At 49.9% G+C, this 13,520-nt stretch overlaps 1 protein-coding gene across 2 annotated transcripts in view; it reads right to left on the bottom strand.

Moving 5' to 3' along the window:
- The window catches only part of slc25a21 (solute carrier family 25 member 21), an 83,295-nt gene that overhangs the window by 25,207 nt on the left and 44,568 nt on the right, over positions 1–13,520 (bottom strand). For both annotated transcript variants that reach the window (XM_062469401.1, XM_062469402.1), the window contains exon 3: positions 4,838–4,886. In XM_062469401.1, coding sequence (XP_062325385.1) covers positions 4,838–4,886 — 49 coding nt within the window. The remainder of the gene's footprint in view (positions 1–4,837; positions 4,887–13,520) is intronic.

Here is a 13,520-nt window from a genome sequence, read left to right as displayed (position 1 = left end):
CTGCCGGAGAGGGGCTGCAGGACGCGAGCGGCCCTGACCCGGCCGGCTGCCTGCGGGGCTCCCTGCCCTGCTGTTTGAGGGCCGTGTCAGGGATCCTCCAGAGGAGCACCAGGGTTCAGCTAGCAGTCGGGGGTGGAGAGGATTGGAGAGGGGGGGGGGGGAGCAGGGGGGGCATCCTCTCACTGACTGTCATCCCCTCCCAGCAGGACAGAGGCCATCATCTGTCAGGGGCCATCCTCAACCCCGACACACACACACGCTTTCATGTGTGCAGGGATCAAATGGAGGCTGTGTTGTCATGGTGACCGCAGGGAGGAGGGGCCAAGGTTGACTCCAGGTTTTTCTAATCAGGCTGAGGACAGAGACACACTCAGAAACACACTCAGGATAGAGACACATTTAGAGACACACTCAGAAACACACTCAGGATAGAGACACATTTAGAGACACACTCAGAAACACACAGAAACACACTCAGGATAAAGACACATTTAGAGACACACTCAGAAACACACTCAGGACAGAGAAATACTCAGAAACACACTCAGGACAGAGAGTGAAATGTTGAGTGAGATGTTGAGAGGAGATGTTGAGTGAGATGTTGAGGAGATTTTGAGAGGAGATGTTGAGATGAAATGTTTAGTGAGATGTTGAGTGAGATGTTGAGGAGATTTTGAGAGGAGATGTTGAGATGAGATGTTTAGTGAGATGTTGAGTGAGATGTTGAGGAGATTTTGAGAGGAGATGTTGAGATGAGATGTTTAGTGAGATGTTGAGTGAGATGTTGAGAGGAGATGTTGAGTGAGATGTTGAGTGAGATGTTTAGTGAGATGTTGAGAGGAGATGTTGAGTGAGATGTTGAGTGAGATGTTGAGTGAGATGTTGAGAGGAGATGTTGAGTGAGATGTTGAGTGAGATGTGTGAGGCTGAGGGAACGTTTGAGGAGAGCAGGGAAAGGCATCGGAAAAGGGGAGGAGTCAGACGGGAGATTAACACAGTTGCTCAGCTGGCATGTGCGTGTGTGTGCGTGTTTTACATGTGTGTGTACGTGTTTTACATGTGTGTGTACGTGTGCGTGCGTACAAACACAGGGGGAGGAGCCTGGTGTAACAGGATTCCGACATGAAGAGCAGTGCCTGAGCTCTGGGCTGCTCTCTAATGAGAAGGGCTTGTGATCAGAGTCAGATGGCGGGGCCTCAAGCACGCTGCCCTCCCGCGGGCCCTCGCCGCCCGACACCCTTTGTTGCCTCCAAGTGAGCTGAGACCAGGCCATGAACCATGTAACTTAGGTGGTTCCCAGGTTAATGAAGAGCAGTAACTCCAGAACCACTGTCTCTGTGTCTCGGGGGCCGAACAACTCCCCCCTTCACCACCCCCGCCTCCACAAACCCATGACCCCCCCCCCCCCCCTCCCCTTCCCCCTCCCCGTGGCGAGGGTCAGGGTCAGGGGCAATTAACTGTTTACTTTGTGTGAAATATACTGCGGCCAACGCACACTCCACAGTGCATGCGACGTTGCACGTTTGGCGCGTCTCCGTCTCGCGTCCAGACTCGCACTCGTTGGACCGTGTGCAGTGGACAGGCGGCGAAGGAGACCGTCGCTCAGGATGATGAAAGGTGGCCTGTGGCAGGGTGTGTCTCTGAGGGAGGCTAGATGTGGTTGTGTCTGGGGGGGGAGGAGGGGGGTTGGGGTCAGAGCTAGGCTGATGGAAGTAACACACTGTGTGGAGCTAAGTCAAAACAGCGTGGGAGAGGTGCAGTCTGAATCATGGGATGACAAGGCAACCAGGCAGTCTGATTCAACAACTGGGTCGCATGACCCCAATGAGAACGTCTTCTCCAGATACCCCCAATGGGCCACATGCTTACCTGAAGAAGAGCAGGAAATGTTTCCTGAATCGTTGTAATTATATAATCTCTCTAACACGTAAAATGAGATTGTAACCGGCCCTACTCCCAACCCCTCCCTCCCTCCCTCTCTCCCTCCCACACACACTCAGGACGGAGACCTCATTTGGAAAAAGAAGTAAACATGAACTTTTAGTTATATATTTTTTGTCAGGTTCCCCCTCTAGAAAAAAAATCCCTTTGATACCGTGTTGGCGGCTTGGTGGAAAAAAGTACATTTACTCCAGTTGCTCCAATTTGGGCCAATACACATTAAAGCAGGAGCCAGGCCCTAATAAGAGCCATGCATGTGAGGGGAAGAAAGAAGGAGAGAGAGACAGAGTGAGAGAGACACACAGAGAGAGGGAGGGGGGGGAATGAGAAAAGAAGAGGAAAAAAGAGAGGAGAGAGTGAGAAAGGGAAAGAGAAAGGGAGAGTGAGAGGCTGGGAGAGAGAAGGAGAAAGAGAGAGAGAGAGAGAGAGAGAGAGAGAGAGAGAGAGAGAGAGAGAGAGAGAGAGAGAGAGAGAGAGAGAGAGAGAGAGAGAGAGAGAGAGAGAGAGAGAGAGAGAGAGAGAGAGAGAATGGAGTAAAGAGAGAGGGCAGCATGTAAGAGAGAGCAGCTTGGTTGAGGTGTGTTTGTGTCAGAGTCTGAGCTCTCAGTGCAGGGCACCAAGCCTCCTGCTAATGGATTTCAGCTCCAACACCGTGTCCCAATTAGCCAGCTGGCTGACTAGCATGGTGCTGTGTCAATGTGTTCACAGGTTAATATTGCCAGTGTGTATTCCAACTTACGAGTGTATATATAGTGTGTATATATACACACAGTATATACTGTATATTATGTATATACAGTACATACATACATATGCAGTTAGCATGTGGTTGTCCTTCAGTAGCCAGGAACCTCCTGAATTTTAAAGAGGCCAATTCCGTAAACGTACCATATTTTTGGCCTTGGCTACAAGTTCCCGTCGAATAGCAGAGCGACTACTAAGTTTACCCCAGCTGCTGAAGGGACCACGCTGCCTGTAGGGATATTTGCAGAGGATACGACGAGAGCAGTTGCATAGCACCGATACACAACGCTGCCGTATAGATCCGCCATCCTCACGGACACACAAACACAAAACAGATCGCTAAAGTCGTTTTTTTAGGAGGGGCTTTAATCTCTTTTTAAGGAAGCACATCACAAAGAAAATAGTGGGTGCACTTTTAACCCTCGTGTGAAGATGGACAAGCAGGGCTCCAGGCTCACCTGTAATAAAGCCTGGACCTTCTTCGCCAGGACGTAAATCACAGGGAGGGCCTCTGGGGTATCAGATATCGACTGACACAACGCTGCTCTTTTATCCTGCCACTTCCTCTCTACCCTGCTGCTGTCGCTGGTGGCACGTCCCCTCTTCAAAGTGCAAGCGTCTCCCAGTCTTTAAAAGGCACGTCTAGAAGTTTATTTACCAAGAAACGACCGCAGTAAATGACAGAAAGGCAGCACAATTTACTGAAGGGTGGGTGGAGGTGGGGGGTGAGGGGATGGGGGGTGGGGGATGGGGGGAGGAGGGGATGGGGGGTGGGGGGGAGGGCTAGCAAAGGGGGCTGAGCCCGAGCCAGAGGTCTTGGCTGGGCCTGTGAAAGACCATAAAGCTTTAGTAGTGACCCACGACCTGTTTACGGCTGGTTGAGAGGCTGTGGTGTGAGGGTCCTGGTCACACTCCACCCTGCTTCAGCCCCGTGGCAGCACAGAGGGGTGAGAGAGAGGGAGAGGGCGAAAGAGGGAGAAAAGGAAGGGGAGAGCGGGGAAGTGAGAGGGAGGGATGGAGGGAGAGGGGTAGGGAGAGAGAGGGAGAGATAGAGAGAGAAAGAAAACTAGAGGAAAAGAGGGGCGAGAGGGAGAGATTGAGGGGGAGAAAGAAAAAAAGGGAAAGAGAGACAGAGAAAGGAGAGAGAGAGAGAGAGAGAGAGAGGGAGGGAGAAAGAGGGAGGAATGAAAACAGGAGGAAATAACCCCCCCAGATGAACTACAGCTACTCTCCCAGCTCCCAGCATCTGATTCATTCTCCACGTTCCGTTCTTGTTCAGGCAACCACAGGCCGTGAAAGCCAAGGGATGGAATTTAATGAAATAATGAGGTAAAAATGTGAGCGTCTCGCAAACATAAAAAACGTATTACTTAAAAACATCACCGCGGTAGAAAGGGGGTAAATGATGCATTTCATTTTCTACAAAATGGCCGAGGTCTGGCACCGGTGCCCGCTGAAAGAAGGGGGCCGGCCCAGAGCAGCAAGAGCAGGTCTGGCAGGAGAACTACCCTAGAGAGGGTCTTAGGACCCTGGAGAGAATCCTACTAACCACCCTACTGGCAGCGCTGGGCAAGCTACTTGGAAAATGTAATGAGCTCAGCTCCCAGAGACTCTACATGAAATTAAGCTTCACTAACCCCCAGAGAAATGTGGTGAAGATGAGCTAAAGCAATATGGCAAATGTAGTTTACTAGATTCAAAAATACATATTATTTTTTACATTTGACATTGAACCAACCTTATACCGAGGCAATGCTTTGTCGGCAATCAATAAAACTGTCAGTCAAACTGATTGGCAGGCAGAAAATGCCTTAAGGCCCTCCTGCCTTCATGCATAAATGAGAGGGAGAGAGGTGAGAAAGGTGCTTTATTGATTGTGTTTGGTTTTCAGATTTGTATCAATATGAGTTTTTTTGTTGAGGTTTCCAACTCCTCTCTTAGTTCTTGCAGACAACAATTGAGGCACACCATGTCCACCACGAAGAATCATTTAACCTTCCACAATCTGGTCGGCCATTGTTCTTCATGGTTCCCATCAAATCATTGTGTTATTAATGATGTGCATTGGCTAACTCTGCTGTTTTGACTGTGGCTGTCTTCTCTCCAGAAGATTCTGGAGCGAACAGTGGAGGTCCACACCGGACAGACTCACCTGGTCTTCACCACGTCCAGGGGGTGCATCAGACAGATCTCCACCAGACCTGCCGAGGAAACCACAACCATATCAGGTCCCATGAAGTCACATGACACTACAGTGTCCAGTACGTACATCAGACAGATCTCCACCAGGCTTGAGAGAACATAGGTAAAGCCCAGCGGAAGAACATATGACTTCTAATCCTACCCGTCATTGCTAAGGATAAAAGCATCTGCAAAATGATTGTAATGATCCTATTAGGTCACAACAGCACTTGTAGGACATCATTGAGTGTTCAAGGCAGTAGCCCTGTTCATAGTCAGGTCTGCAAGCCTCTCGAGATCTCCTTCAGCAGACAGGGAACCCCAGCACTCATCAGTCTGATGTTCTCTGTGCCATCCTGGTCCCTCTGACACCATCCCCTCCAAACACCATCCCCTCCAAACACCATCCCCTCCAGACACCATCCCCTCCAGACACCATCCCCTCCAAACACCATCCCCTCCAGACACCATCCCCTCCAGACACCATCCCCTCCAAACACCATCCCCTCCAGACACCATCCCCTCCAGACACCATCCCCTCCAAACACCATCCCCTCCAGACACCATCCCCTCCAAACACCATCCCCTGCAGACACCATCCCCTCAAGACACAATCCCTTCCAGACACCATCACCTCTTATTGATTTAGATCTTCCCTGCTATGGTGGTGACTGGTCCGACTCACCAAGCATAGCAGCTTGGTTGATCTGCTGATGTGACACATATGGCCTGCACCCCGGTCATGTGTGTTGACTACCAATCTCTCTCTCTCACCGACACACACACACACACGTAAACACACAAAAAGTGCACACACGTGTGCACGCAGACACACACACACAGATACACACATACACCACACACATCTACACACACATACCCACACACACACGTCCTAACTAAGTGCATCTGTGCTAATAAGCCATCCGTTTGGCATTGGGATACGTTCAGGCTTAATCAGGCTGATATTCTCACTCCAAGCCTTGTATTTAATGGTTTCCCCAGCACATTCCGCACTGTGTACACAGCTGCTCTGCAGTATAGACTTCATTCTAATTTGCTCTATTTAATATATTGTCTATAAACAAGACAGTGTCTCCATTGGGGTTTTCCCGGAAAGTAATTATCACTATAAATACCACCGAGAAATTACTGTCTATAGTTGTATCTTAATCTCTGTCGAAACCTTTCGATGGATAGCCTTCAAACTAGAGGGATTAAGTCCACAGAACAAAGGCAGTTTTGGGATTACGGGTCTGTTTCAGATAGATTGCTCTTCGTGGGCAGTTCTGGGATCTGACACGTCTTGAAATGCGATGCTTTTCTTCGCTGGTGAGGCCGTGATCACACATGGAAACATTCCTTAGACAGACCTGCCTGCTCGCCTGCTCAACCTGTTCAAACACACGGCATTCTGGGAAAGCAGAGAACGCGCCCCGACAGGTGACCAACGAGGAGCGAGAGAGACAAGGAGGGAGGAAGAGGGTGAGCGCAAAGAGAGAGAGATAGCGAAAGTGAGAGAGAGAGAGAGAAAGAGAGGGAGATAGCGAGAGAGAGAGAGAGAGAGAGAGAGAGAGAGAGAGAGAGAGAGAGAGAGAGAGAGAGAGAGAGAGAGAGAGAGAGAGAGAGAGAGGGGAAAGAAAAGGGAAAAAGAGGTGACTGCAAATTGTGAAAGAGAAGGGAGAGAGAGAGAGAATAAGAGGGAGAGAGAATAAGAGGGGAGGGAAGGAGGGACGGGTGAGTGCTGAGTGAGATGGTGAGAGAGTTGGAAAGAGAGACAGCTGAGTATGGGAAAACACAGACCTTACCCAATCTCCTTCCCGTCTATCACTATTAGCACCAGAAGTGGGAAACCAGTCAGAAACACCATAATAAGGCGACGTTTAGCATCAATTAATCACCCTCCGCCCGAATAGCTCAGGGGGACATGAAGCTCTCAAGCTCTCATTCTCATGAGCAAACAATGTTTTCTCTCTCATGGTTCCAGCTCTGGGAATGAAGCTGGGTTAGGAGATCAACACAGCCTCATTCCTCTCAGACCTGATGACAAGCAAGGATCCATTCAAGTGGATGACTGTTGGAACAGCTCAGAACCCAGGACAATAGCTTTATAACACAGTCAAACAATCCGTAAAAGACTTCATGACCTATATCACTACCAAGCTATTAAGCCTCACTTATCTATCAAAATTGAATCGGATCAAATCGTATATAATGTATAATATAATGCCATGTATTCTAATCTGGTTTAATTTAATCCAAATCTAACGTAATCTGGTTTGCTATCGTGGGCTTTATGACTGTATGTTTTCTGTCCTGGGGTGCCTTTAAGACTCTAAGAGCAGTTTATAGATGTGAGTTCTTCAGGGATTAGCCGTGATAGGCATGCGTGTGGAGGAAAAGTATGTTTGTTTGAGAGCCCTGTCTGACGGTTCTAGACATGACGGCTGGCCAACGAGCAATGGCAGGTGAAGGGAGAGGGCTCCGGGAAATGACACAGCCAGTCTGACAGACGGGTCTGACACAAGATGGCCGCCTGATAACCTCCACCCGTGGACGGTCTCCCTCAGATGACGCTGGTTTTGGAACCTCCAGCTCAGATTGGTCCAGGGTCACGGACACAGTGAACTCGCTCCTCACCTGACACCCCGTGGAGCCCCAGTGCATCATGGTCCTGCTGCGTCAGGCTGTCAGCACGTGCTACTGTTTAACCACTGAGGGGCCTAAGCAGCCCGGGGGCCCACAGGAACCCTGGGAACTCCTAACACTCCTCCACCTCCCCCCAACACACTCCTCAACCTCCCCAAACACAGTCCTCCACCCCCCCCCCCCAAACACAGTCCTCCACCCCCCCCCCCCCAACACAGTCCTCCACCCCCCCCCCCCAACACAGTCCTCCACACCCCCCTACCAACACAGTCCTCCACCCCCCCAACACACTCCTCAACCTCCCCAAACACAGTCCTCCACCCCCCCCCAAACACAGTCCTCCACACCCCCCTACCAACACAGTCCTCCACCCCCCCAACACACTCCTCAACCTCCCCAAACACAGTCCTCCACCCCCCCCCAAACACAGTCCTCCACACCCCCCTACCAACACAGTCCTCCACCCCCCCAACACACTCCTCAACCTCCCCAAACACAGTCCTCCACCCCCCCCCAAACACAGTCCTCCACACCCCCCTACCAACACAGTCCTCCACCCCCCCAACACACTCCTCCACCCCCCCCAACACACTCCTCCACCCCCCCCAACACACTCCTCCACCCCCCCCAACACAGTCCTCCACCACCCCCCCAACACACTCCTCCACCCCCCCCAACACACTCCTCCACCCCCCCCAACACAGTCCTCCACCACCCCCCCAACACACTCCTCCACCCCCCCCCCCAAACACAGTCCATGACCCCTTCACTCCTACAACACAGTAGTCCACCACCTCCACACAAGTCATGCTATCACTGAGCTAGACCTCTTTTGTCTTAAACACACAAACACACAGACACACACCCACACAGCAGAGCGGTACTGTCCTGACATCTGGATGACATTTCTGGCTTGGTTCCGCCTCACTGGGTGAAATATTGGTGGAGTCCATTATTTAGAAGCTCTTTGTTTCCGAGTCACAATGGCGCTGACAGATCCTGTCATCTTAGGGCCAATACGCCTCCACACACACACGTACAAACACACACGCGCGCGCACACACAAACACTTGTCACTAAATCATACTGGCTAATGCCAACAGAAAAGACAGCGGCGTCTGGATTCTTGCCAAAGGCATCCACCTCTCCTCCACCTCTCCTCCACCTCTCCTCCACCTCTCCTCCACCTCTCCTCCACCTCTCATCCAACTACAGACCCGTCCCCAAACCACAAAACCTGCAGCAAACGACACTGTTCAAGCTAATTGAGCCTCATGCTGTAATCGCACTGATCTGTAACTGAATCCTGAGGGGACAGACACACGGATGCAAGGCGCCGGTGTTCTGGCACGAGAAGCGGGTTCCGTCATGCGCAGTGGAGCGCTGTCGTCGGGTTCGAGGAAAGGTACGCGACGGCTCCGCAGACGGTCTCTGCAGGTGGAAACTCCTCCCTTGGAGGGAACTCCTACAACTGGGTTGCTACTGTGTGTCAACACTGAGTGTTGTAGAGCTGTTCCCTGGCACTGCCACCTCTCTCCCACACACACATTCCGCGGAGTCTGAAATCGTCTCTCGCTTAGGAAAACAAGCGATCATACATCATGGAGATGATTATCTGCCTTGGTATTGGCTCAGAGAGGTACGCTCCCACGCGGAAAGGAAAAAAAGAAAAAAGTGAGAAAGAAAGAAAAACAGTGTTGTGACAGGGAGCGATTGCTCAACACGCACAGGTGTCATCCATCACACAGGAGCAGATCCGCAGTCGGCTGTCGCAGGGCAAAGGTCACAGACGCAGGAAGTGAAACGCCCATGTCGTAGACGGGGACGTTGCAAAAGGCGTTTCGCCGAAGGGAACTCGCGCTCATCAATCAGATCGTGTCACAAGCAATGCCACTTACACTTATGTACCACTTTCTCCTACGCTTTCATCCAAACAGCCATGAATCTCAACCTGGCCGTTGTGTCTGATCCGACGACTCACCTACAGTACGGTACTCTGTCACACAAGCTAGGTCTAGGCAGGAGGTTAACAGTGTTCCGACAGCTGGGATCTCCTACAGAGAGACCGTTTCGTCTGTGGGTCATACAGGTATTTAGCAGATAAATGACTGAAGCGTCCAATGTAATGTGATGCAGGCATGCCCTGTCATTGGCCAAACCCAGAGCCATAGAGACTGCCCTCATACCCCCCAGCTAAGCATACATCTCAATAACCCATCATATCTGGAATGCAAAACACACAAAGAGAGTGCCAATGAGCGGAGCTCCATTTGTTATTCCTAGTTACCCAAGCACATCTAACCATCTATCAGCCAACAGAGAGGGGGAGGAAGAGAGAGAGAGACAGAGAGAGAGAAAGGGAGAGAGAGAGAAAGAGATAAAGAAAGGGTGAGAGAGAATGAAAGAGTGCGAGAGAGAAAGAAAGAGATATTGACAGAGAAAGGGTGATAGAGAGAGAGAGAGAGAGAGAGAGAGAGAGAGAGAGAGAGAGAGAGAGAGAGAGAGAGAGAGAGAGAGAGAGAGAGAGAGAGAGAGAGAGAAGGACAGAAAGGTAGGTGAAAGTGCGACAAATGCACTAAATGACAGCAGAGGCTACTGTTCCTGTTTTCCAGTCCTCAGTCTGACAGCAACACCCAGGTGTTCGCAAAACAAAAGCACTGTGCTTCACATTGTCACATGGAAAGAGACAAGTGGAATAATGGCTTTTGTGAAGCATTTGAACAATGGGTATTGCATTCATGCAATGGGAGTTACATGAGTAATGAGGTGTGAAAGGTATGAAAGCTTTGGAGGATTTGTCACTGCCTTGCTATTACACAGACTTCGGGCTAGCCACAAACTTCGGCTAGCCACAGGCTTCAGCTAGCCACAGGCTTCGGCTAGCTACAGGCTTCAGCTAGCCACAGGCTTCGGCTAGCTACAGGCTTCAGCTAGCAAGCTAGAAAGGTGGGATGTCTGTATGCTAGGCAATTCAATTAAAGTCAATTCGATACACTACAATTCAATCGAGATGTTTACGGCTTCTGGTAAACTCTGCGTGCGCACAGTTAAAGAAGAAGTAAAACACAGGTCGACCACATTCACGTGAGGTTTCAACCAATAAAGCAAACGTATGACGGAGACGGTACACTTTAACACTGCCTCTGGTTGTGACCAGGTTTTACAGCAAACAATTTAAATATAATCCTATTAAAGTGAAACTGTTCTCAAACCAAGAGGGGTGAGAGACCAATCCGTCCAAAGCATATAATCACCTCATTTTAGAGGGAACGGATGAAGTATGGTATTTCATGCACACTCCTGGATATTAAAAGGCAATTAAAGGCTTTAGCAGAGGAAAGAAATTAATGCAGGAGCAGGCGGCCATTATGGCGAGTGATTTATGCTCCTGTCCGGCTCTGCTCTGTCAGTCCAGGATACCATCCTGTTCTCAGACTACATGAGAGGAGAAAAAATATCATAACCAGTGGAAAAAAAACATCCTTAAGCCCTAACCCCAATACTGGCGTGAAGGTACTGATTATGAAGGAATTTACATATAAAAAACAAAACCTAGTAATGGTTCAGGACATCTGGGAAAGGCCCACAGCTCGAAAAACATTGAGGAAGTAATGAGGGGCAATGAAGGAGAGAAGGAGAAAGAGAGAAAGAAAGAAAAAAAAGAAAGAGAGGGAAAGAGGGAGGGAGAGAGAGGGGGAAGAGGAGAGTAAGAGAACAGGAGAGAGCTAGGAAAGAGAGTGAGAAGAGAAGAGAAAAAAGGAAAGGAAAAGGAGCAAGGAGAGAAAAGGCAGAGAGAGAGAGAAGGAGAGAAAGAAAGGGGAAAGAAGAGGAGAGAGAACCCTGCACAAAGAGAGGACGATGCAGCAATTCATCACGGAACTCCCACAATCAGGCTTCCTGTCTGGAGCGAGTGCAACAGCATCACCAGCCAGCTCACCAAACAGGCCCTGATTTTGCTCTCCAACAAGCTCAAAGGACACTTAGAAAAACAAGCCAGCTCGTCTCCAATGACAGCAGGGGATTTTATTGAGGGCCCCTGTGGAGTGCTGTGCCTCATCTGCCCTGTCTCAGCAAACAGCCAGGCATTCCTGGGGCCTGCCACTGCTACTGGGACTACTGCGCTGTCTGTTATCACCTCTGTGGGTGAGCGGTGTCAGTTTCTACTGCCTGCTTCTCTCTCTCTTGTTCTCAGGTCAACAGCTATGAATCAGGTTAGATGAAGACAGGGAGGGAAGGAGGGAGGGATAATGAGACAGGAGGGATGATTAATCCCGCTCTCTTTTTTTCTCGAGAACTATTCCGTGGAGAGAGAGAAAAAGGGAGAGAGAAAGAACGACAGACAGAGAGAGAGAGAGAAGGCCACCCGAAGTACATCATCAGAAACAAGGCAGATAATGTCAGTCACATTTAAATCCACTAGCCTTCCAATATCTATTTCTTTTTCACTCTCCACAGCCACAGATAGTTATCTCCATCTCTGTGTTTCTGGCTGGTTGTTCTTGACAAGCTAGTCTGGCTGTTCCTGTCAGGCTGCTCTTGACAAGCTGTTCCTGTCAGGTTGTTCTAGACACTACTGCTGGTAAATACTCCAGGGTTGTCACGGTGTTGTGTTGTCACAACAGCCTGACAATAACAGCCTGACAGGAACTGCCAGTCAGAGATCCAGAGGAAAAACGAGAGAGACAGAGAGAGCAGGTAAGATACATTAAGGTAGAGAGAATGGGGGGGGGGGGGAGAGAACAGAGAGGGACAAAAACACCAGAGAGAGAAGGAGAGGGGGGAGTTGGAGAGGCTGGGCAGTTCTCATTCCATGTCACCACGGCCACCTCTCTCCTGCATCCCACTTTCCCCCTCACCGAACAGACACGGTGCCATTCTACAACCTCACTCCATCCGATGCAAATGCCCAAGCCGACCACACGGAAGCGGACGAGAGGAGGAGCAGGAAAGAAGAGAAGAAAAGGAGAAAGAGAAAGGGAGAATAAACAAATGCAAAACCTGGTGTAACCGATGTTTGAGAGGAAGTGCCGTGTGTCATCCTATCCTGTTCCACCCACTGAATTTTAAACAAATTCCTTAACTACAGCAGGACACCTGTCAGGAGACAACCAATCAATCCCTGCTAGATAAACAAGAATACTTTCTACCAAGCTTGGAACGAAATAGAGATGGAGCCCCCTCCAGGCAAAACCCTGCTTGCCAACTGAACTGACTTCAGACTCTGTAAACTGTGTTGAACGTTCTATGGCATTCGCCCAGATCTCCGGAAACACAACAGTCCTCTGTCTCTAACTGAAGGAAGTCGCTCCAAGCAAACCCCAGCTTCCTGATGCTCTGTTTCGTGGTCCCCTCTAGCTTCCCTCAATACCGAATCCGTGTGTGATATTCCTCCATCGAAGAGTTTCACGACTAAGATGAAACCAAATGTGGTTGATTCCCTGTTCCACGCCTGTAAAGGAGGTTAGACGTGTCAAATCCTGAAAACGGATGTTTGGGAGCTTTAGATTTTCCAAAGTGTTCAGTAATCCTCCCGGTTGTAGCTGTGCTGAGGACATCTACGTAGGGTTCTAAGGTTGAGAGCCCCCCGCCCCATCTAAACGGATAACCACAGCAGTGCTAGCTCCAGAAAGTCAACATTCAACGGTCCAGCCGTTTGACAAACGCCTCAAGCGCAGAGCAGACTATTCAACCTGTCTAGAATTCTGAGGAACAATGGTCTTGCCCTCTGTGATGTTCCTGTTGTGTGAGAGGGACAGACTGCTTTTGTTGATAAAGCCACAGGGAAACAAAGTGACAGAAGATGGGAATCAACAATGCAAAGCCGAAGTTCACAGGGATTAAACCGAATCTAACAAGCAGGTCTGAGCAGCTATCTGCAACCCTCACATTTACATCCAGGAAGAAGGTTCCAGTCTTGCCACCCGCAATGCCCATCCCTTTAAAATCAACACTGTCAATGTCGGATGGCAGTTGCGCAACCATGTCTATTGGTCATACTGTACTGT

Source organism: Osmerus eperlanus, chromosome 9 (assembly GCF_963692335.1).
Source record: "Osmerus eperlanus chromosome 9, fOsmEpe2.1, whole genome shotgun sequence".
Lineage (NCBI taxonomy): Eukaryota > Metazoa > Chordata > Actinopteri > Osmeriformes > Osmeridae > Osmerus > Osmerus eperlanus.
This window is presented reverse-complemented; position numbering and strand designations above follow the sequence as displayed.